General features: G+C 39.3%; 2 protein-coding genes and 1 pseudogene across 3 annotated transcripts; all 3 read left to right on the top strand.

The window, feature by feature from the left end:
- The first annotated feature begins 949 nt into the window (after positions 1 to 949).
- Positions 950 to 8,292, top strand: LOC144662215 (presenilin-associated rhomboid-like protein, mitochondrial). The gene is made up of 10 exons (XM_078522978.1): positions 950 to 1,030; positions 1,161 to 1,305; positions 2,254 to 2,388; positions 2,546 to 2,690; positions 3,339 to 3,440; positions 4,080 to 4,124; positions 4,629 to 4,702; positions 4,826 to 4,927; positions 5,490 to 5,587; positions 7,043 to 8,292. Exons 1-10 carry the CDS (start codon positions 951 to 953, stop codon positions 7,137 to 7,139), a joined length of 1,023 nt encoding a protein of 340 aa, XP_078379104.1. The 5' UTR covers position 950; the 3' UTR covers positions 7,140 to 8,292.
- Positions 8,293 to 10,774: 2,482 nt separating this feature from the next.
- LOC144664299 (uncharacterized) lies at positions 10,775 to 13,315 on the top strand (annotated as a pseudogene). The gene is made up of 2 exons (XR_013572766.1): positions 10,775 to 11,214; positions 12,244 to 13,315. The product of XR_013572766.1 is annotated as an uncharacterized LOC144664299 (transcript).
- Positions 13,316 to 18,652: 5,337 nt separating this feature from the next.
- Positions 18,653 to 21,844, top strand: LOC144664298 (octopamine receptor-like). Its single transcript, XM_078525401.1, has 3 exons — positions 18,653 to 19,092; positions 19,695 to 20,669; positions 21,562 to 21,844. The coding sequence occupies exons 1-3, from the start codon at positions 18,653 to 18,655 to the stop codon at positions 21,842 to 21,844; spliced, it is 1,698 nt and encodes a 565-aa protein (XP_078381527.1).
- Positions 21,845 to 22,964: the final 1,120 nt, after the last annotated feature.

Raw genomic sequence — 22,964 nt, 5'->3', positions numbered from 1 at the left:
GGACAGGCCTAGGGTGGGGAAGGTTTGCCCCTCGTTGAGTCATGGACTGAGTTAGGGATACAAAGATGTCGAGTTGTTTTTGCCATTTTAAATTTTTTCCGTTTGCCTATAAATAATATTGGTATGCAAATTTCATACAAAGAAAAGGCTGAAGACCACTAAAAACTAATTTTTTCTTCAGAAAATAAGAATCTATATATTAAAGACTTAAATAGCCTCAATTTGTGCTAATTACCATTTACGTAACTTGGGAAAATGCAGTTTCTTACTCGCGGGTTTTACTGTATTTGTTGTGGTTTAAATTCATCTTTGGTTTAAAATTTTTCTAACCAGTTTGATTTTTATTTGTTCATTGTCTCAAATTCATTATCATAATCGTAAACAAAGGGAAATAAAAATCAAACTGCTTTAAAAAATTTGAACCATAACATATGCATCGCGCCCCGGGGGGGGGGGGTACTCCCTATAATGGCCTATACGGGGAGGCTCCGCCCGAAAGGGGTACCTTTTTCAGGCTTCAGGTATATAGAAGGGTAGGGATTTCACAAATTTAGGTATATGAAAGGGTAGGGAAATCTGCCATAATGATATTTTAAAAGGCCTTTACATTAAATATTTCGAGCAGACGCAACTTTTGGCTGTATCGTCTTAATTTATTAAGCGCTACATAAAAATGACAAGAAAACTTCCCGTTTTAGGTAAATGTGATGTCGCGTAGGTATATGAAAGGGGTGCCTTTTTGCAATAAAAGGTATATAAAAGGGGTACCTTTTCTATCAAAATGGTATATAAAAGGGTAAGGGGTTGGATCTCCGGGCGGAGCCTCCTCGTACAAAACTTTTTCGAGTACCCCCCCCCCCCCGGGCATCGCGCGGGAAGTCCAAAAGAAACACAAAGACTGGGTCCAAGCCGTGAGTTACATTAAAGGTCTGGAACTAATCAATTTCAAAATGGCGGCTGTGTTCGTACTTTCTCGACACGGGACAAAGTTTTGTAGAAAATCGTCTTTTCCTAAATTTTCTGTTCCCAGGTAATGCCATTATTCTTTGCTATTATTATAAAAGTAAAAGGAAACAAACTTTTGGAATTATAAGCTTTGCAGTCGTGTTCTAAGACCGGTATATAAAACGACATGTTTTTGCTTTTTCGCTCTATGATAGGTCAAGAAAGTTTTATTTTCAAAGAAACGGACATGCCCGCAACCAGTATGGAAAAGGAATTGGAAGGAACGAGATCCAGCCTGAAATACCAGAAGATGTCAGTAAATTACGGAGGATAATGCGTCCACTGGGTTTTACAATAATGGTATGACTATAAATGGTGTCTTTGGTTTAAAATGTTTCAAACCGGTTTGATTTTCTTTTTTCATTGACTCGTATTCATTATTACAATCTGGACCAAGGAAAAAAAATCAAACTGGTTTTAAATCACAACATACACATATTCACAATCACAACATAAACATATTATAAACCCTACCTCTGTAGGTCTTCCGAAAATTCTCAAGGAACTATGCTCCTTTCCTTCCTTTCAGTATCATTGCCAAGCAGACACAAACACTGCCAGTGTGTCTGTGAAAGTGGGATGGGCAGGGAGGATGGGGGGGGGGGGGGGGGTGACAGCAGCAGCCTGGGAGTAAAAGGGACGGGATGTGTAAGAGATGCATGGGAAGAGAGGATGGGAAACGAGGTGACAGAAAATGGGAGATATACAATTTTTTTATGGCATAATATTTTGTAACAGAAAAAAAGGGATAATGAGTAGGAAGCTACAAAGCACAACGGAATGAACAGAAACAGAGGGACGAGGTAGGGGGAGGATGACAGGCAGCAGACTGCCTGTCATCCTCTGTAAAGATCAACTTGACTCAACTTCCTCACAGACATGCTCAGCTTGGTATTAAAGACCTGAGTAGTATCTGATTCCCATGATACATAACACTGGAATAATCCATCCCGGATAAATTAAATTCATTAGTCTTTTTTTCAACTTGTAGTGTTGCAAATCTCTCCGGATGTGATACTAATAGCATTTTGGCATGTTGCCTTTAACAATCAGCAGTCATTTATATTCCTTTGTGGCGGGAGACTCTCTGAGAATGTGGTGTCTTGCCCAAGAATTTTACAACTTGGCCAGTATTGACCCTGGATGTCACAATTCAGAGTCCCACTCTGCATGCACTGACAATAAGTCACCTGTGCCTCTCACAGATTTGAAATGATTCTTAATTCCAATGTTTTTTTACATTTCTAGACAGGTGCAGTGAGTTTTGGAACATGTTCAATTCTACATTATGAAAGAGTTAGACATTTGTACATTCAGGGAAGCTATGAACGTTTCTGGCCTAATACAAGCAGGTTTCCTAAACTATTTGGTGTCAGGGATATGGTATGTGACATATTACATGTATCTGAAAATATTAATTTTGTTAAATTTTTATTTTGTATACCGGTACATCTGCAGTAATAATTAAGGAAGTTAATAAGTTATGAACATAAGGGTACTCTTTCTTTCATAACGATGGTGTTGATTGTTTTTATTTAAGTTGAACAAATGGTGGAATTCTTTGCCTGGGGGCTCAAAGACTGCTGCGGGGATTATCTTCCTGAACACGACAGTGTTTTTGTTATGGCGAATTCCTAGAATGCAGTATTTCATGTACAAGTGGTTTACGGCATCTCCAGCTGCAGGTTGGTTGAATGGTCCTCAACTTCAATAATATTAGTGTCCTTTATGGGATACTTTGACAGACGCTATCTAAAAAGAGCGAGGGATACCATTCTATGACTTCCTTCTTCAAGATCTAATTAATTTGGTCTTAGCTTTCTCAGGTACAAGATTTGGCACAGAATGTTATACCCCTTTCTTTCTTTTTAAGGGAGGCGTGGTGGCCTAATGGTTAGCTTGCCAGACTCCAGATCAAGCGGTCCGGGTTTCGAGCACTGGCCAGGGTCACTGTGTTGTGCTCTTAGACAAGACACTTTACTCTCATAGTGCCTCTCTCCACCCAGGTGTATAAATGGGTACCGGCGAAATAATGCCATCACAGGGCGGGTACCCTGTGATGGACTAGCATCCCATTCAGGCGGGAGTAGAAATATTCCTAGCCGCTTAATGCTACAGAAACCGGGATAAGCTTCCACAGTATGGGCCGCATGGCTCGAGGCTCTCCTTCCCCCCTTTTTTAGTCTGTCAAGGGCAAAGCCAAAACAAAAGCGTTAGAGGAAAATGGCTGCACAAAATCTCTGGGTAAGTTGCACGTCTTGCGCCAAGTGTTCTTATGCATGAAATTTCAATGCTTTTTGTTTAAAGCTAACCATTATTCTTCTTAATTTCAGTGTCATCAATAACACTACTGAGTAGCACCTTTAGTCATATGGACCTGTGGCACTTGGCAATCAACATGTTTGTGCTCTGGAGTTTTGCTCCTCATATAGAAGGTACATGTAACTGAAGTATGCAACTAAGGTTTTACAAGTAAATTATCAACTATTTCTATATAATTTGTCACAGTCCATCAACACATTTTAACCTTATTTAACCCTTATGACCGACTTACAATAAGTTGTGTTCATATATTTTGGTTTGAGATGGCCTGAAGATGAGAAAACTTAATTAATGTGTGCCCTCTTAATTTCTGACATTGGAGGAAACATAGTTTGGAAGGTCAGGGAAAAAATTCTCTGTTTTGTTGAAAGACATTGTGAAAGGATTTAGTTACTTGATTTATTCCTGATGTTAAGGCCCCATTTACATGGAAAGTCAAAGAGGCTAGGATCATCCTCCTTCCGTGTAACATAGAATGATCCTAGTGCTAGGATCATCCTTGTACAAGGATCATCTGAGCGCGATAAGTTTTCAGCTTTCAGTTTACATGCAAAGGATTGCATTTGTCTCTAAGGCTAGGATCGTCTTAGTGCTAGGATCATCCTATCTGAAATGAGGGATGATCATCCTTGCTAGGATTATCCTCTTTTCATGTTCTGGTAAATGGGCCCTAAGATAAGAATAAGATGCTGATTCCTCTTGAGTGAATTCTGCTGTATTTCTCAGTAGTAATTGACATATCTGTGTTTCAGCTCTTCTGGGAAAAGAACAGTTTATAGCATTTTATATTACTGGAGGTAAGTTACAAAGATCTTCAAATTTATCCTATGATTATAACTTTAGGACTGAAAAATATAGATAAAATTGGATTATGGCTGATTTGAGGCTTACAGTTTGCCCATTCTAGCTTGTTACTTTTACTTCACTTGCAGCTTGTTCTGCTTCCCATTCACTCACTCACTCAACCTCTTCTCTCTTCATCCAGTCAGGGACATAAGGCCGCAATGATACTTTGCCACTTAATCCTGTCCTGAGCTTTGGCTTTGCCCCATGTTAGACCCATCTCTTTCAGCTCTTTCATCATAGTCCTTCACCAGGTGGTTTTTGGCCGGCCCCTTTCCTTTCTACCAGTTGGAGTCCATCTCATGGCAACTTTGGGTATCCTGTCGTCAGGCATCCTTAGCACATGACCAAGCCATCATGGCATGCAATTCTTAATTTCAAGAGACATATTTATACTGTCCGTCTCTTTCTTAAAGTGGAAATATATACTAAAAGTGTACTTTTCATTGCTCTACCAGGTGTTGCAGCTTCATTTGCAAGTACTGCATACAGAATTGCAGTTTCCAATGTCGTAGGTGCCTCTCTTGGTGCGGTAAGATTTTCCCTTTTTTTGTGTTTAGCTAGAAAATTGTGATGGCTAGATCTGTTATGTTTGACATTTTATGTTCATTTTGATGATTGAACTCTCTCTTACACTTTTCTTTTCTTTATGTAGTCAGGGGCATTGCTGGCTGTTTTGTCATATGTATGCATCAATCAACCAGACACAAGACTAGCTTTAGTGTTTTTACCATTTTTTACATTCTCAGCTGCGAAGGTATGTAAGTCCTTGACACTCATAACCTAAGAACAGGGTTTGTACGGGTCATGGAAAACCTGGAAAGTCATGGAATTTTAGAATATCATTTTGCATGCCTGAAATGTCATGGAATTTAAGTGTGGGTCATGGAAAGTCATAGAAATTGGTATTAATCGTCAAGACAAATTAGGCAGGTAATTTTTTCTGAAGAAAAGAGTAAAAACTTACCTGAAATCAAGATAATTTTTGATAATTTCCAAGAAAAAAGATCAAATTTACGTCATGAAAAAGGTCATGGAAAGTCATGGAATTTCAAAAGCTCAAGGGAGTATGAAACCTGTAAGAATTCCCTGTACTAAAGAACCTCCCATGCAGATATTCGTTGGGCCCCTCATCATGAAATCAGCAAGTCCCCAAAAACAGAAAGTCACGTGATTTTCATATATGGTAATATTGGCAACCTTGTCCCCAGCCCAACCGCCATCTTGAAAGCGGAGATGGCCCTGGTGATGAGGTTGGGTTATTGGCTCAAAAAAGTCACGTGAACATCATGTGATATTGTGTTCATTTTCATTCCCAGGGCCTTTTAGCCATAGTTGGTATTGATGTGGCCGGGTTACTCTTCCGTTGGAAGTTATTCGATCACGCAGCTCATCTTGGTGGCGTTTTATTTGGAGCGTAAGTAATATTCAGTCTATGTTGTAAGTTCAAAGCTTGTGTGCAGAATGACATGATTCCTTAGCATTTGTGCTGGAAAATCGTACATTGAAGACATTAAAGAGGCTTTGTCACGAATTTTACCAGATTTTTGGACAGCCAAAACTTATATTTGTATCGTATGAAACCTAAAAATAATGGTCAATTTTTTTTATTAATTTCAAAATTGCTTTATAAATAATAAAGATAGTAAATTTTAAGCTCGGTGATAAATAATGAAGATTAATTTTTTTCAACAATGACACGAGCATGGGACAAAGAAAAATTCTGAGTCCCCGACGGGAATCGAACCCATGGCCTCCCAGATACCGGTTGGGCGCTCTAACCAACTGAGCTACGAGAGACTCGTGCTGAGCTGGGCCATTTACTAGGTTGATATGTGACACGCGTCCTGCATACTGCTAGGATCAGCAATGTCGAAATCATCAAGTGTGTTATAAATAATAAAGATGGTAAATTGGTAAATAACACACTTGATGATTTCGACATTGCTGATCCTAGCAGTATGCAGGACGCGTGTCACATATCAACCTAGTAAATGGCCCAGCTCAGCACGAGTCTCTCGTAGCTCAGTTGGTTAGAGCGCCCAACCGGTATCTGGGAGGCCATGGGTTCGATTCCCGTCGGGGACTCAGAATTTTTCTTTGTCCCATGCTCGTGTCATTGTTGAAAAAAATTAATCTTCATTATTCAAAATTGCTATATTTGAGCACTGAAACTGTTAACAAGCGTCTTTGGCTGAGGATGGCTCGGATGGAAATGGATCGCAATTTGAAAAATTAAGGCTTAACTTTTCAAGTTGTTTCTGTGCGTTTTCAAAAAATCGATATCTATAGCCGTAGCTTGATTTCTGTCCGCAAATTATTGTTATATCTTAGATGTTCAAAGATAATGTTTTTCATTGGTTAAGTTGCCTATCACTTATTTTAGAGCAGTTTAGACCAAAAATCTGCGAAATCCCCGAGACGTAGCCCCTTTGAGCAAAGGTTTTAGTGTGAAAGAACATAGAAAGTTTCTACTAAAACTGTGCAATTACAAGTAGTCTAATTATTAAATAGTGGATTATTAAATACGTTTCTGGAAAGTAATGTTTTTCATGTGCTGAGCTGTGTGATTGGCTAGGAAAAACGCTTTCAACATGTTTTAACCAATCATATTGAAGATTAAATCTTCTTAGTTAATGAGGTGCAAAACCTACAAAGCAGCTACATAATTACTTCTGAAAGTCAAAGTTGGTAAAAGTTGATTCTGGTCTGATAGGCTGCTATAAAAAGAAAAAAATTATATTTCGGGAATACACGGTCCCACAAGCTTATAGCTTTAAACCTCACCGTGTCTAAATAAAGGTAATTTATTTTATTTATTTTAGGGCCAAACAAACTTGTTGAACTTGTTTTTCTGGTATTTCTTTAACAGGTGGTACTTGAAATCCGGTCATCATTACTTGTGGGAAAAACGAGGCTGGGTTGTCTCTCAGTGGCACAAACTACGAGAAGGTTATAAAAGAACTTGAACTAATCAACGGATTTTGCAACAATAAAACATTTCTTAAAAAGTTTGTCTTTATTCAGCAAAGGAGAAAGGCTACAGGATAACCTCTTCAACTTCATGAGTGTAAAAATGTCTCCATTGTACAAAGAACTCCACGAATACGGTGCTGTTCCCTGCTGAATTTTTCTGGCCAATGTTATTTTTATATCCCGAAGGAAGACGAATGAACTTTTCGTGTCCGAAATTTGCCGAAGACTCTCCGACGGCGGGCGAAGGATTGCACATTGTTGGAGAGATTGAAGGAAACAATCCAAGAATATGCACGCTTGACAAATGCCTTAGGGTTATACCTAAAGGTTACTACTTTTAGCGGCTACTAATTTTAGCGATTTTGTCAGAGCAAGATTTAGCGACTATTTAATTTAGCGATTTTCCGAAAAATTTAAAAAGTTAGCGATATCGTGTAAACCAGTTTTTAATGTACATATAGCAAAGATGGAAACATATGTTCAGTAAAAGAACAAACTCACTTCAAATTGAACGAACATTTGCATCGCCAGAAAGAACAAAGTTACCAGCATCTATTTTTAAAAGAATTTTTCAAGTCGACTATGCTTAATTTTGTTTCCCTTTGGGGTGGGAGGGGGTACTTAAATTTAACGAGTATTAAATTTGACCGACACAAATTTTAGCGAGCACTAAATTTAGCGATTTTTGCTTAACTCGCTAAAATCGCTAAAATAAGTAGCCGCTAACAATAGTAACCTTAAGGTATCTGGTTTGCCCAGTCACCCATCACTTTTTGACATTGAAAGTAACCTTTATCAAGGCGTCTCTCGTATTTGCGCCCGAGTAGGAGACCCGCCTTAGCCCTATGGTTCCGATGTTCCAATCTACCAGTCTAGTTCCTAGGCCCCTCTCGTCAGGCGCCTAATTGCATCGAGGAATGAAGGGAAGAAATTATTTTTCATTAAGTTAATACTCCTTACTGAGTACAATTCAGAAAAAAAAACGTAAAGAGCTATGGGGACGAGAATTAGATGATACCGAACTGGCATGTTCGGTACCCTACAGTATTCGCCAATACGGACTGAACATTATAGCTCAATAAAGCTTTTATTACAATGGATTTTTTAAAACCTTTGCTGATCAGTAAATAAATGCATCCGCTCTCGGCGAACGCGTGCATTTTCGTGACATCATGGAAATTTGAAGGAAAAAGAAGGCTACTTTAGGTCATTACCCTGAAATAGAACTGAACATAGATTTTTAACCAAACTTCGCCTACTGGTTTATTACTTTAAGGGAACTTAAATTTTGAAATAAAAGAGGGGGGGGGGGGGAACAGGAACTGATCTGTTTTTATTTTACAGAAAGAATTTGATCGCTGCACCTAAAATATGAGAAAAAATTGATAGGTCACCATACTCGTTTACGAGAAAACGACAATTTACTTCTCTCGCGGACTAAGCTGCATAGAAAAAAGCCGCCATTTTGTTTATGTGCACGCGCTAATTACGCGTAAAATTCTGCGCAGTAAGAATGCGCAATGAAATACAGGGCAATGACCTTAACAACTTTTGTACAGCGTTTTTCAGGAGGCTCACAACTAGCACTTTTTAGCCTTTAACTTTGATAGGTCAGTACAACGAATAATCAATCTTAAACAGTTGCTGCTACAATGATATCAAACAAGTGTCTAATCATCGCTGAACAAGTTGGGGTCATTTTCATGACTCGAAAATTTAAGGTGGCTCTGAAACGGCTCTGGAGAAAAATTTTTAACTTTGCAAAAAGCTGTCACCTAACATGCTGATCATTATGTAATGATAAAAAATGGGGGTCACCGGACTCGTTTTGAAGTTAAAAGCGCTTAAAGGGAAAATAAAGGGTGTTTTAACAGGTTATACTGTTGTTATGGTTACCAGTGACGTCAAGAAAAGAATCACAATTTGTTTATTAATGACTGGGCATATGTTTGATACCATTTTTGTAACAGTAACTGATAAATGCTTGTAGCACTTACTCATCAAAGTATGAGAGCTTATGAGAGCTGGAAAGTGCTGTAAACTGGCAATTTGGCGGAACAACCGTAGACCATATTGCGAAATTTCTACTCTCAGAGAGCCAATTAAAATGCGCCTGTTTTCATAGGAGACAAATGTGTTTTAAAAAAGGTTGTCTTTCTTTTCCCGAACGACACTTCGAAAACACGTTTCGTTTCAGACAGGAAACAAAATTTGCGTAATTTTTGCAGGTGCTTGTTGCTTTTAAAGTTATTTTCACAGAAGGAATCGAAAAGGCCTGTTGCTATGGCAACAACCAAACAAACTTGAAAAAAAAAATTCGAGATTGTAAAAAAAACTGAGAATACAATTTTGAAAATTACACTTTAAAATTAAGTCAGTAAAGTTTTTTCTCGTTGTGCGAGAACTGCATATTTCAACGAGGCTCATCGAGGGAAAAAAGTCCGCGAGAACACAATTTTCTCATGGTCATTTCCGATTATTTCTAGGCTTTAATGGTTTGTTTTTCAATTTTCTCAAGATCATTTTTTTAATTTTCTCAAGGTCATTTCCGATTATTTCTAGGTTTTAATGGTTTGTTTTTTGAAGACAATAATAAGTATATTTATAGAAGTTTTATTATAGAATACGAGTATAATGCCTTCAAATAATTGCTTCATCAAAAAAATGATTTTCTGTTAAGGTATCACGGAAGGAAAATTGACAAAAAAATAATGGAGCGAGATAAGAAAAATCTGAGACACCGTTTTTTAGACCAGTATATGTAGATCAAGTTCCACATAAAAGCTTAGGCGCTCACTTAGACGTGTTCTCAAATAAACCTAATGTTGCGCAACATCATAATTGCAAACAAAATGCTGACGTTGCTTATTATGGTCTATATGATCAAAACAAAATCCAAACTTACATTCTATATTCAATATAAGCTTTCAGAAAATATATACTTTAATGGGGTTAGCATTTATGGTTTGTACACAATTTCACTTGGAACGCAAACGCCAATTTTCCTTCCGTGATACCTTAAGTATTGATATATAAACTGAAAAGATTCTCGATGCAAACCGTGCTTTGTTTTACAACGAACACTAAAGACTATCGCAGCTGCCTTTGTATCTTATTGGTACTTAATTTCACGATTCTCAAAAAAGCGCTAATTAAGGACCCGCAAAACGTGTTTTATAACGTTTTTTTGAAATATTTTAAGGTTTTTAACGTACTTTTTGACCAAATCGCAAAAGTAATTCCCCGCGAAATACTGTCTCGCCAAAATCGCAAAATCAACACCGCAAAATTAAGGTAACTTCCATGAAAAAAGCGGCTTATTTTCCACAAAGAACCTGATGAACAAAAAAACGGAATCTCAGCTCTTTTAACAAGTCGCTATTCAACGTATGGCGTTTAATTCGCTGGAAAAAATATCCTTAAAAGAACAGATGTCATTTTTGAGAGCAGTGTAGACTGACTGAACTCAAAGCTAGGTATGTCCTCAATCGTCCTTGAGGTATTTGTGTTTTATCTAGCTGCAGACTTTTCTTTCAAGAAAACCCCAGATCATCTGATGCTAACAAAGGCATTATTTCTTTTTTTTTTCACATTTTTAGAACTTTTAAAGAAGAACTGACCGTCCAAGATGCCGGTCGATATCGGTTTTGTAACGGGTGTCGTCGTTATCGGAATAATTCTCATCGGCGTAATTGGAAACGTGCTGACATTGTTCGTGATAATTCGTTACGAACCGTTACGTGATGTGACAGGGATGTTCCTTGCGAATCTCGCGGTGGCAGATCTTCTTCAGTCGGTAATTGGAATGCCTCTGATGGCTACTTCATCATTCCGCGATCAGTGGATATTTGGAGAAACTTTGTGCACGATAAGCGGTCTAACGAACTCGCTCTTCTGTATCGCCTCCGTCCTGACGCTCACTGCAGTCGCGGTTGATCGATACTTGGCGATCGTTTATCCACTAAAGTACCGTGCTTGGCTGACAGTCGAAAGGGCGAGGATGGTGTTGGCTTACATCTGGCTTCATGCTTTATTTGTCGCCTTTCTTCCTGTAGTTGGATGGTCAAGGTTTGTCAAATATTCAAATTATCTTACTCTGTAGCTCTTGAAAAGTAGTAATGTAGCAACAGAAAACTCGTGTCTTAACTATTTCTCTTTAAGAATAACGTAGAACTTCAACCGATTCCACAGGTAGCCCAAGCCACGAATGTGTTGACCTTTGCGTTGTTACGTAATTTGAGCGATATTTGTATGGGGAAAGAAATAAAGCCGAAAATTACTAAAATAACTCTTGAATTTTAATGAAAATCTCTCGCCTGAACTCCTGTGTTGTTCTTTGTGTGGACGGGGTGGTTTTTTAGCGGATTTGGAGCGATTTCTTGGAGTAGCGATTCCTACGGCTTCTTCTCCATATATACAAACCGTTGGAACTATAACTTCAAGAAATCGCTCCAAATCTGCTAATCAACCACTCAGTCCAAAAAAAGAACAACACAGGAGTTCAGATGAGTGATTTTCATTAAATTTTAAGAGTTATTTTTTAGTAATTTATGGCTTTATTTCTTTCCCCATACAGTTCCTAATAGTGTAAATATGCAAATCGCTCAAATTACGTAACAATACAAAGGTCAACACATTCGTAGCTTGGGCTACCTGTGCCCATTCAAAGGATATTCTCGTTGGAGTTTATTTCATGGAAACCTATTGCACCTTAAATTCCTTAGGCCCCGGCCTCCCCGTCAAAAATAATCGTCACACTATTTTTAGACGCAGGCCTTATGCCTTGTCAAGAAAATTTTATCTTACTTAGGGCCTGTTTTATGGTGGGAGGGTGCCCAGGCTAACCGAGTTACCCCTAAACGGCTGAAACATAGCCCGCCTTTACATGCAGAATTCACAGATGTTGCGTGAATTAGCATAATCCTTCCTTCAAAAATTTCGAGTTTATGAGCTTTGGGTCAAAGAAATCTTTTCTAGTCGGCAGATAAAGCTTATGTCGATTAAATAGCACTGTTTTGGTTGCGTTTTTTAACGGAATTAAATATAAAATTAGGACAAAAATTTTTTTTCGTTAACCTTCGTTTCTCGTCGTTGTAGGTATGTTTACCTGCCCTACGAGTTCATCTGCACTGTACAATTTGAGTACGACAAGGCCTTCATGGTTTTTGTCACCGTGACGTGTTTCGGAACTCGGAACTCCACTGATCGTGACAATCGTGTGTTACACAAGTGTCATGAAAACCGCATGTCACCAGGCCCGTGTGAGACCTCCGACGCTGATTGGCAGGTTCAGTGTATTGGAGCCAAATCACCCTGCTATCCCGGATGTAAGTAACGCAGAGGTGGCCGATGAGAAAAAGGAAAAGAAAGGCAAGAATCCCGAAAACATTGTTTGTGGAAAAGAAAACCGCGCTTTTATTGCAGATTCCGAGAGCCACAGGGATAAATCTGAATTGAGAGAAGCCTCTTTTAGCCAAGGCAAATTAGAACAAACCGTCGCTAAATTAACAGAGGGCAATAATTCCGCTATACAACTACAAGGTCCCTCAAAAATTGTGAAGATCTTCGACGAGAAAACCGATCCCGCTCGTTGTGTCTTCGTCCCGGGAAATCCAGGAACTTCTGGAACTGGTCAAGACCAAACCTCCCACATGCAGACGGAAAGAATAAACGAGAGGAAACGCAAGCCTAGCGTGCGTCCCTCGGGTTCAACCGGGATGACCCATTTAAATCCCGTTGTTACTGTGGTTTCCCCAGGAAGCTCCAAAATACCCAATGGTAAAGGCAAACTTCCCGCGGGCGCCAGCATTAATCCCTCGGGTAGATTCGGGAAGTCCCGCGTGAGTTCCGCTGCTGTTGTTTCGCCGGAAATAAATCGTTGGACAGAGGAAGTCTCGCAAGGAAGGGAACAGAAGGTTATCAAAGAAGAAGGCAAAAATCCCGCGGGCACCAGCATTAATCCCTCGGGTACAATCAGGGAGTCCTGCGTGAGTCCCGCTGCTGGTTTTTCACCGACAGTACACCGCTGGACAGAAGAAATATCACAAAGAAGGGAACTGGAGGTTATCAAAGAGGAAGAGGAGTCCAGTCCTTCTCAAAAAAGGACTGGTAGATTGCCTGGTCACTTAGCTTGAATGCGTAGCTGGATGTCCGAGCGGAGGACTGAGGATGGTGGACAAAGGTTAGTAAGGAGTATATTACTTTTGGAAATGTATAAATAAAACAGTCAACTCCCTATATAACGGACACCTTCGAGCCCACAATTTGGTGTCCGTTATAAAGGGAGTCCGTAGTAGCGAGAGTTATTTTCAGTAATTCTTATTCGCCGGGACTTCGACTTCTGTCCGTAATAACGGGGTGTCATGTCCACAAGGCGCTAAGGCGAGAGTTGACTGTATAACTTGGAGCAGTTTTCACTTTAGTGTCGAAAGTTATTCGCATTCGCATTGGTTTTGCATCACCACGATTGGAGATTGACTTAAGGAGGCTCGATATATTTTTTTTCATCCCGTGGGTGGTTGTTTTGAAAATGAAAATTAACTAGGAAGCTAATCTTCGAGTTTTGCCAAACTACACCATAATGATAACATATGACCAAAGTTTGATTTTTTACTGTTTTCTTAGTAGCAGTGGTTACCATAGCAACGATTGTTGTTTTCTTTTGTTTTTAAACACGCCTGGTTTTTTCTAGTCCAGTCCCTGTACTCTACCTTCCGCGCGCCTGGGTTTAGCCCCTGCCTCGTCCCCAGGCGCCGGTCGGCCGGACGGCAAAGGCGGTAAGGCGGGAAAACAGGAAGCGCGGGGGTTGATGGCCCACAACGCCAAGCAAATTGTGTACGTCAGTCCCACAACACCAAGCGAACCGTGCACTACCAAGGAGGAGGACGCCTGGGGACGAGGCAGGTTCAGCCCCTATAAAGGGCGCGCGGAAGGGAGAGTCCAGGGACTAGACTAGATTTTTTCGAAATCCAGAATGACTCTTGGTATTCATTTTTTGATATGTACAGTGTAGTTGAATCCCGATAACTCGAACCCTCAATAACTAGAACCTCCCGTTAACTCGAACCTTTTTCGATTCCCCTTCAGGTCATTTTCTTACTAATTTTGCTCTCGATAACTCGAACTCCCGGGAGTCAACTGTAAAAGTATGGCAGATTGATTACTTGTAGACGAAATTTCACAAAAATCTGCAATCTTCAGGAGCGTTTTTAGGTAAATCAAGAATGGAGTTTTTTTGCAACATCATGTGGTTTCCTACAATTGACAGTAGATATCTTTCAACAAACTTAAGCAAAAACTACCCCCTTTTGGTAAAAGGTCTTTGATAGCGATAAATAGTTTACAACATAAAAGGACCTGAGCGAATGGCTACGATTACGAAATATTTAATTTTGAATAACTGCGCTCAAATACCTCGAAACAATATCAAAGCGCTGTAACGATAGGCTAAACACCTAACTTTTGTTTTGTACTTTTTTAGGAAAGAGATGAAAGTTGCCGTTATCCTTCTTGTTGTGAATGGAACCTTCATTATCTGCTGGCTGCCTCATTTCGTTGGAATGCTGTGTGTGACGTTCACAGACGGCTCGTGCCCATTCCCCGACAGTCTTTTCATCATCACCACGACACTGGCCATGCTGAACAGCGGTTGCAACCCATTTATTTACACTCTGACCTACCGGAAGTTCAGAAAGGCGTTTAAGAGAGTGCTGCCATGTTTTCGTTCCGATCACACAGGAAATTATTAAAATATGGAAACCAATGTGAATTAACTAAACTTACATCAGAAAAAAACCTCCAAGCTTTCATTTAGTAGTTATATTTTAAGAAGTTGTAGTTTGAAAAAACTGAACTTTATGTAGATGCCTTCGAGTACTTTTAATTGTTAACCCAGGCCAAAAGTGTGATATCCAAGATGGAATAATTTGGCCACGAGGGTGGTGATTTATTGACTAAAATAACTTCAGTGACAATTTAATTACGACGGATCGTTAGCACAGGTGGGCGTGAAAACAGGCCCAGCCGTAAGCAAAAGTAACGGCCAGAGACAGCGATGAAGAGATGGAGGCGGGAAAATTCTCTGATGTGTTCTCCTCGAAGGTCACGAGGAATGAGGACGAACGCATGTCTTACACACTCCTTGAGGGTCTGAATGGGGATACCTCGATAACACTGAACACTTAATTTTTTGGCTCTGTAGCATGAAACAGTAAAATTTTAGGCATTTTAACACTAACAGTAAAAAATTCACTGTAACAGTAAATTTTCTCCAAAAAGAAACAAAAACGACTCCAAAAAGGCCAATATTATTTTGTATAGAATATAAAGAAGTTTCCAGCCATTTTCCGACGATTTTCGATCAGTTCAGAAGATTTCTGAAGACTACCGAATATTCCCGAAGACTGCCGAAGATTTCCAAAGACTACCGAAGGTGTCCAAAGACTACAAAAAATTTCCGTAGATAAATCGAAAATTTTCTCTAAGTTCATGAGTGATTTTATCCGATTTTGGAGAGCAGATAAGAATTTACAATGTTAAAATGTTTCACGAGAAACAGCATTTTCGCCGAAAGCAGTAAATATTAAAAATTGGCCAATGTAACAGCGAACACTGAAAATTATGGGCAAATAATACTTAACTCTAAACCCCCAGCCAGACCCTCCTCCTTGTATGATGTGAATAAAACCACGGAAATTAAGATACAGTTGATTCCCAATAAGTTTCGAGTTATTGAGGGTTTGAGTTATCGGGATTCAACTATATTTAATTTGATTATCGAAGAACGGCTATACAGTTGAATCCCGACAACGCGAACCCTCAATAACTAGAACCTCCCGCTAACTCGAACCTTTTTCGATTCCCCTTCAGGTCATTTTCTTACTAATTTTGCTCTCGATAACTCGAACTCCCGCTAACTCGAACCTTTTTCGATTCCCCTTCAGGTCATTTTCTTACTAATTTTGCTCTCGATAACTCGAACTCCCGCTAACTCGAACCTTTTTCGATTCCCCTTCAGGTCATTTTCTTACTAATTTTACCCTCGATAACTCGAACTCCCGATAACTCGAACCTTTTTCGATTTCCCTTGAAGGTTCGAGTTATCGGGAGTCAACTGTATGCCGAATTCCAACCTTCTGAACAGCCACATGGAAATTACTATAAGATGATAACACTAAAATGTTTACTATACACGTCGGCCTCTACATAAATGACATTATGGCGGTGTCCATATTCTCGTGGTTTTTGTCCCCTATTTTCAGAAATTTTCTTTACGTTTTCAGGTTAAAATTTTAATACTTCTTGCTGAGTACAAGTGATACAAGATATATAATATGGCAATGTAAGTAAGTAAAGCATCAGTGTAATTAGTGCAACTTTCTTGATGTAAATTTCTTTTCTTGTAGTTCTTCCATTATAAGTATTTTTTTTCTTTTTGTTAGCGTGGTAAGTAGTTTTTTCTGTTTGAAATTAAAAAAATACATCAGAAAGCTGTTGTACGCAGATGATACTAAACTAGCATGGTCGGAACCCTACAGTATTCGCCAATACGAACTGAACATTATAGTTCAATAAAGCTTTTCACAAAACCTATTTAACTGATAAATAAATGCATCCGTTCTCGGCAAACGCATGCACTTTTGTGACATCATGGAAATATGAAATTTGACCAAAAATTGTTCGCCACACGTGAAGAAAAAAGTCGTCTACTTAACAAATTGTTTTTTTTTTTTAAAAACACAATTTGGCGAGACAACTTCGTCAGAGGTTTATTTTTGCAGACCGTATTGCGAACTTCCTACTATCAGAGAGCCAATCAGAATGCGCCTGTTGTCATTGGAGACAAGTGTTCATAATTAAAGGTGTCTTTTTTACGAACCTCACTTCGAAAGCACGTTTTCCTTTTCACACAGGAAACAAAATTTGGAATTGCTCGTTACTTTTTAAGTTCATTTCACGAAAATAATAAAAAAGGATCGTTGCTATGACATCAACCAAATGAACGTCACGAAGCACGTTTTTCGTTTCAAACAGGAAACAAAATTTGCGCAATTTTTGCAAGTGCTTGTTGCTTTTAAAGTTCTTTTCACAAAAGGAATCGAAAGGCCTGTTGCTATGACATCAACCAAACAAACTTGATAAAAATATTAAGTTTACTTCTCGAAAGAAACTTTGAATAGGTGAATAGGTGTCTTTCTTTTTACGAACGTCACTCCGAAAGCACGTTTTTCGTTTCAAACAGGAAACAAAATTTGCAGAATATTTGCAAGTGCTTGTTGCTTTTTAAGTTCCTTTCACAAAAGGAATGAAAAAGGCCTACTGCTATGACATCAACCAAACAAACTTGATAAAAAATTTTAAGATTACTTCTCGAAAAAAAAAATGTGAATCATATTTTGAAAATAGTACTTTTAAATTAAGATTTTTCCCGTTTCATTTTATTCCCTTTGTGCATATTTCAACGAGGCCCATCAAGGGAAAAAAGTCCACGATGAACAAACACAATTTTCTCATGGTAATTTCCGATTATTTCTAGGCTTTAATGGTTTGTTTTTTAAGACAATAATGAGTACATTTCAAAAATTTTTTTACATAGAATTCGAGTATAATGCCTGCAATAATTGCTTCCTGAAAAAAAAAAAATTCTGTTAAGTCCTGATATTACTATTAAATTTAGGGAAGATTTTTCCCGTCGTGCGAGAACTGCATTTTTCAACGAGGCCCATCGATGGAAAAAAGTCCACGATGAACAAACACAATTTTCTCATGATCATTTCCAATTATTCCTACGCTTTAATGGTTTGTTTTTTTGAAGATAATAATGAGTATATTATTAAAATTTTTTACATTGAATTCGAGTATAATGCCTGCAATAATTACTTCCTGAGAAAAATAATTTTCTGTAAAGTCCTCATATATATCAACTGAAAAGATGCTTAGCTTTCGTTTATATCCGAATTACTATTTAAAAATTTCAAACCGTGCTTCGTTTCACAACAAATACAAAAAACTATCTCAGCTGACTAAGTTTGACTTTGTAGGCTTCCATGACGAAAGCGGCTTATTCTCCACAAAACACCTGAACAAAAAAAACGGAACCTCAGCTCTTTTAACAAGTTTCTCTTCAATGTATGGCGTTTTATTCGCTGGAAAAAAATATCCTGTAAAAAGAGCAGTAGTCATTTTTGACAGCAAAGTTGGACTGATCTCAAAGCTGAGCAACAGTCTCTGAGGTATGTGTCTTTGAGGTATGTGTGCCTTTTCTAGCTGCAGACTTTTCTTTCCAGAAAACCCCTGATCATCTGATGCTTACGAAAGCATTATTACATTTTATTTTACATATTACATTTCTAGAATAGAAGAAACACCTTAACAGCAGCATTGGTAATACTGCCATTCCTTTTAGCGGATGATCAGTTGCGTCAAGACACTGTATTGCATGCCTTACCGTGCGATAAATGACCGTACTGCATTGTTAACCGTGCGGTAAATACCCGTATTGCCCAAGATGCCGGTCGATATCGGGTTTGTTACGGGTATCGTCATGATCGGAATAGTAATCATCGGCGTGGTCGGAAACGTGCTGACGTTGTTCGCGATAATTCGTTACGAACCGTTACGTGATGTGACAGGGATGTTCCTTGCGAATCTCGCGGTCGCAGATCTTCTTCAGTCGGTAATTGGAATGCCTCTGATAGCTACTTCAGCATTCCGCGATCAGTGGATATTTGGAGAAACTTTGTGCACGATAAGTGGTCTAACAAACTCGCTCTTCTGTATCGCCTCCGTGCTGACACTTACTGCAGTCGCAGTTGATCGGTGGCTGGCGATCGTTTATCCACTGGAGTACCGCTCTTGGGTGACATTCGCGAGGGCGAGGATGGTGTTGGTCTACATCTGGCTTCATGCTTTATTTGTTGCCTTTCTTCCTGTACTCGGATGGTCAAGGTTTGTCAAATATTTATAATTATGGCGTATTTTCTTAAAAAGTAGTAATGTAGTAAAAGAAAACTCGTGTCTTAACTATTTCTTTCGAAAAATGACGTTGATATAACTTCAACCCATTCAAGGGATATTGCATAAATTCTCCTTCGTTGGATTTTATTTCATGGAAACTGATTGCACTTTAAGTTCATTAGGCCCCCTCCCCGTCCAAAATACTTCGTTTTTTGCGGGGAATCTCATTAATTTGCAGAGGAATAAACTAGCGTCGTTACTTATCATCGAAGTATAGGTGAAGTATAAATATCCACCACATTCACCGACACTCAGGTGAATAATTGCTTTAGTATATACCACACAAGTTGAATAACTAGCGGACTAAAACATCACTTTCGGTAAACAAAGCGACGCGCAAAGGCAGTTTGCTTCTCTTTAGCTGCTCGGAGGTGAATAGTACTTTGTTAATCACCTCCGAGTTAACCAATCAGCGCGTGCGAACAGCACTATTCACTTGTTTAGTATATACTAATAAAAAATATCTGAGAAGGAGGATGACTCTTTTAACGGCCCGTTTTTTAATGGAATTAAATATCAAATAAGAACAAAAGATATTTTTTGTTAACCTTCGTTTCTTGTCGTTGTAGGTATGTTTACCTGCCCTACGAGTTCATCTGCACTGTCCAATTTGAGTACGACAAGGCCTTCATGATTTTTGTCACCGTGACGTGTTTCGGAACTCCACTGATCGTGACAATCGTGTGTTACACAAGTGTCATGAAAACCGCATGTCACCAGGCCCATGTGCAACCTCCGGCGGTGATTGGCAGGTTCAGTGTATCGGAGCCAAATCACCCTGCTATCCCGGATGAAAGTAACGCAGAGGTGGCTGATGGGAAAAAGGAGAAGAAAGGCAAGAATCCCGGAAAAATTGTTTTCGGAAAAGAAAACCGCCCTTTTATTGCAGATTCCGAGAGCCACAGGGATAAATTTGAATCGAGAAAAGCTTCTTCTAGCCAGGGCAAATCAGAACCAACCGTCGCTAAATTAACAGAGGACAATAATTCTGCTATACAAGGTCCCTCAAAAGTTGTGAAAATATTCGACCAGAAACCTGATCCCGCCCATCTTGTCCACCTTCCAGGAAATCCAGGAACTTCTGGGACTGGTCAAGACAAAACCTCCCACATGCATACGGAAAGAATTAACAAGAGGAAAGGGAAGACTAGCGTGAGTCCCTCGGGTTCAACCGGGATGAGCCATTTAAATCCCGTGGTTATTGTGACCTCCCCAGAAAAATCTAAAGTCTCCTCTGGAAAAGGCAAACATCCCGCGGGCGCCAGCATAAATCCCTTGGTTGGAATCGGGAAGTCCCGAGTGAGTCCCACTGACAGTCTCGCTCCTGCTGTTTCACCCGTAATAAACTGCTGGACAGAGGAAATTCCGCCTAGAAGGGAACTGGAGGTGATCAAAGAGGAAGAGGAGCCCAGTCCTGCGCAAAAAAGGACTCGTAGATTGCCTGGTAACTTAGCTCGAATGCGTGAATGGATGTCCGAGCGGAGGACTGAGGATGGCGGACAAAGAAGGTAACTACGGAGAAAATTACTTTTGGAAATGTATAAATTATTTAACTTAGAGCGGTTTTCACTTTAGCGTCGAAAGTTATTCGCATTTGCTCTGGTTTTGCATTGCTACGCTTGGTGATCAGTTTAAAAAACTTGCACCACTTTCTGAACCAATCAGAAGTAAAACCAAAACCAATCCTTTCTCACCCTATTAAAAAATCGCTCTGTTGGACATTAAAAGAGGATGAACGCTGTATATTTTTACGAGCCCCGCTAGCTAGGCAAAATACAAATGTCAAGTAAAATAGGTTCCGCATTCTACACACTAAAATGTCTATTGTCTAATATGAGTTTTATTATCCATTGTTTTCTTTTTTTCCGAAATCCTGTATATCTATCGTTATGTAATCTTTCGTTCGGTCAAGAAGAACGAGACGACTTTACGAGACTTGTTTGTACTCGTTTCGCACGTTATTTGTACTCCACTAAGCGGAGTAATAAATACTAGTTATGCAACGCTTTCAAGTGGTATACTATGGAGTAGTATCTCACGAGTCACTTGTATTTTCTCGGTATACACACGAGCCTTTAGGCGAGTGTGTATACGAAGACAATACAAGTGATAAGTGGGAAAATACGCTGACTAAATTTCCTCGAGAATAAGACCGCAGTGCACGATGGGAAGGTTGGGTTGAATACCGTCGAATATACAACGGCTTTCCTGTATTCTGATTGGCTGTATTTTTTATGGCATGGGTATAAACAATGATATTAAACCCGAGCATTTAACGATTATTAGATATTGGGACATGATATGTTCCAAGAGAAGAACAGTGTTCTGTTAGCGTCTACTTTCAGGAAAAGCTGCAAGGATAGGTTTAAGACCTAACTTTTGTTTTGTACTTTTTTTTAGGAAAGAGATGAAAGTTGCCCTTATCCTTTTTGTTGTGAATGGAACCTTTGTTCTCTGCTGGTTGCCTCATTTCGTTGGAATGCTGTGTGTGACGTTCACAGACGGCTCGTGCCCATTTCCCGACAGTTTTTTCATTATCACCATGACACTGTCCATGCTGAACAGCGGTTGCAACCCATTTATTTACACTCTGACCTACCGGAAGTTCAGAAAGGCGTTTAAGAGAGTGCTGCCATGTTTTCGTTCCGATCCCCGAGGAAATATGGCGACTAACGTGAATTAACCAAATTGGGGGGGGGGGGGGGGTGGGGGCTTCCTTTGTTACACGACTCAACAATGCGGCATAGCGGTGCCGGGCAACCGAGTGTGCGCAGTAGCTATCGAATGGTTGCTAAGGGCGTAGTGAGTAGCTTGACAAAGTTCTTTGTTTAGTTCGCATGTTTTGGTCTTGACCGTGCACAAAACACAATAGCTATTTGCATTTTGTTCGCTCCTTTGAAGGTTGCCGGACATCAAAACAACAAACAGTGATAACGGTGACCAGTCTGGCAAAAGTAAGGCTTGTGAATTATACTAATTAAAAATAACTCCAATGATTCTGAAATGATTTACCGTTTTTTGGTTGTTTTGAAATTTGCTAAAAACTGCCCAAGTCCTCAGGTCCGCAAGTGTATAGGAAATAGCGATAGCTCGTTCTCTTCTTTTCATTAAGGGGAGTCCTTTTTAACTACAGATCTAGAGCAGTTGCTAAGGAAATGCTCAAGATGAGTTTTGGTGGCAAGCTATTTTGGAGCGTTCGGCAATGCTTAACAGTGAATTTTGCGTGGGGAGGACAACTGCATTGAAAAAATTGATATTGCACGCGGTTAACTAGTGCCAGTCCCAAACCGCGCGCTAGAATTTAAAATCCCTAAAACTTTTGAGAGAAAAGTAAAGTTCCGATTTTTTTTAAAGAATTAGAGATAACATATCCTTCTTCATAATCCTTCTGAATGAGCATGTGCAATTCCCACAAGTTTATTTAACATTGGGAACATCCCTAGAGACCGGCGGTGTATAAAAAAAACTTATTATGCAAAAAACTGAACCAATTTTAACTCTGATGAAGGTAACAGAGAGTTACCGAAAATTCAGTTTTATACGTTTTTACCAACCGATTTTAAGATCAGATACAAACCAAATTTTTATTACTGATTTTAATTATTAGATCTTTACGCCCTTTCAGATTTAGGGTTTTTTCTATTCTGGTCACGTGACTTGTCAAATATGACCGTGTTTTCAAACTTTTGAGGGATTCTTCAATAGAACTAAGGCCCCGTTTACACGGGTCCGGACAAATTTTTGCACGGACAAAAACTTGCACGGTTCCACCTTGCGTTTACACGGGACCGGCGGAACTGGAC

The sequence above is a fragment of the Oculina patagonica genome, chromosome 8 (assembly GCF_052425735.1).
Source record: "Oculina patagonica isolate OP01 chromosome 8, crgOcupat, whole genome shotgun sequence".
Taxonomy (NCBI): Eukaryota; Metazoa; Cnidaria; class Anthozoa; order Scleractinia; family Oculinidae; genus Oculina; species Oculina patagonica.
The sequence above is the reverse complement of the archived record's forward strand: the minus strand, read 5'-3'. Positions and strand labels throughout refer to the sequence as shown.

Bases quoted from the DNA above. Each gene is read 5' to 3' on its own strand.
- LOC144662215 (XM_078522978.1), top strand. From the start codon at position 951: ATGGCGGCTGTGTTCGTACTTTCTCGACACGGGACAAAGTTTTGTAGA. The intron at 2,389-2,545 runs GTATGTGACATA...TTTTTATTTAAG, and splicing joins TATTTGGTGTCAGGGATATG to TTGAACAAATGGTGGAATTC. The intron at 4,928-5,489 runs GTATGTAAGTCC...TTTCATTCCCAG, and splicing joins TTACATTCTCAGCTGCGAAG to GGCCTTTTAGCCATAGTTGG.
- LOC144664298 (XM_078525401.1), top strand. From the start codon at position 18,653: ATGCCGGTCGATATCGGGTTTGTTACGGGTATCGTCATGATCGGAATA. The intron at 19,093-19,694 runs GTTTGTCAAATA...TAAGAACAAAAG, and splicing joins CCTGTACTCGGATGGTCAAG to ATATTTTTTGTTAACCTTCG. The intron at 20,670-21,561 runs GTAACTACGGAG...ACTTTTTTTTAG, and splicing joins GAGGATGGCGGACAAAGAAG to GAAAGAGATGAAAGTTGCCC.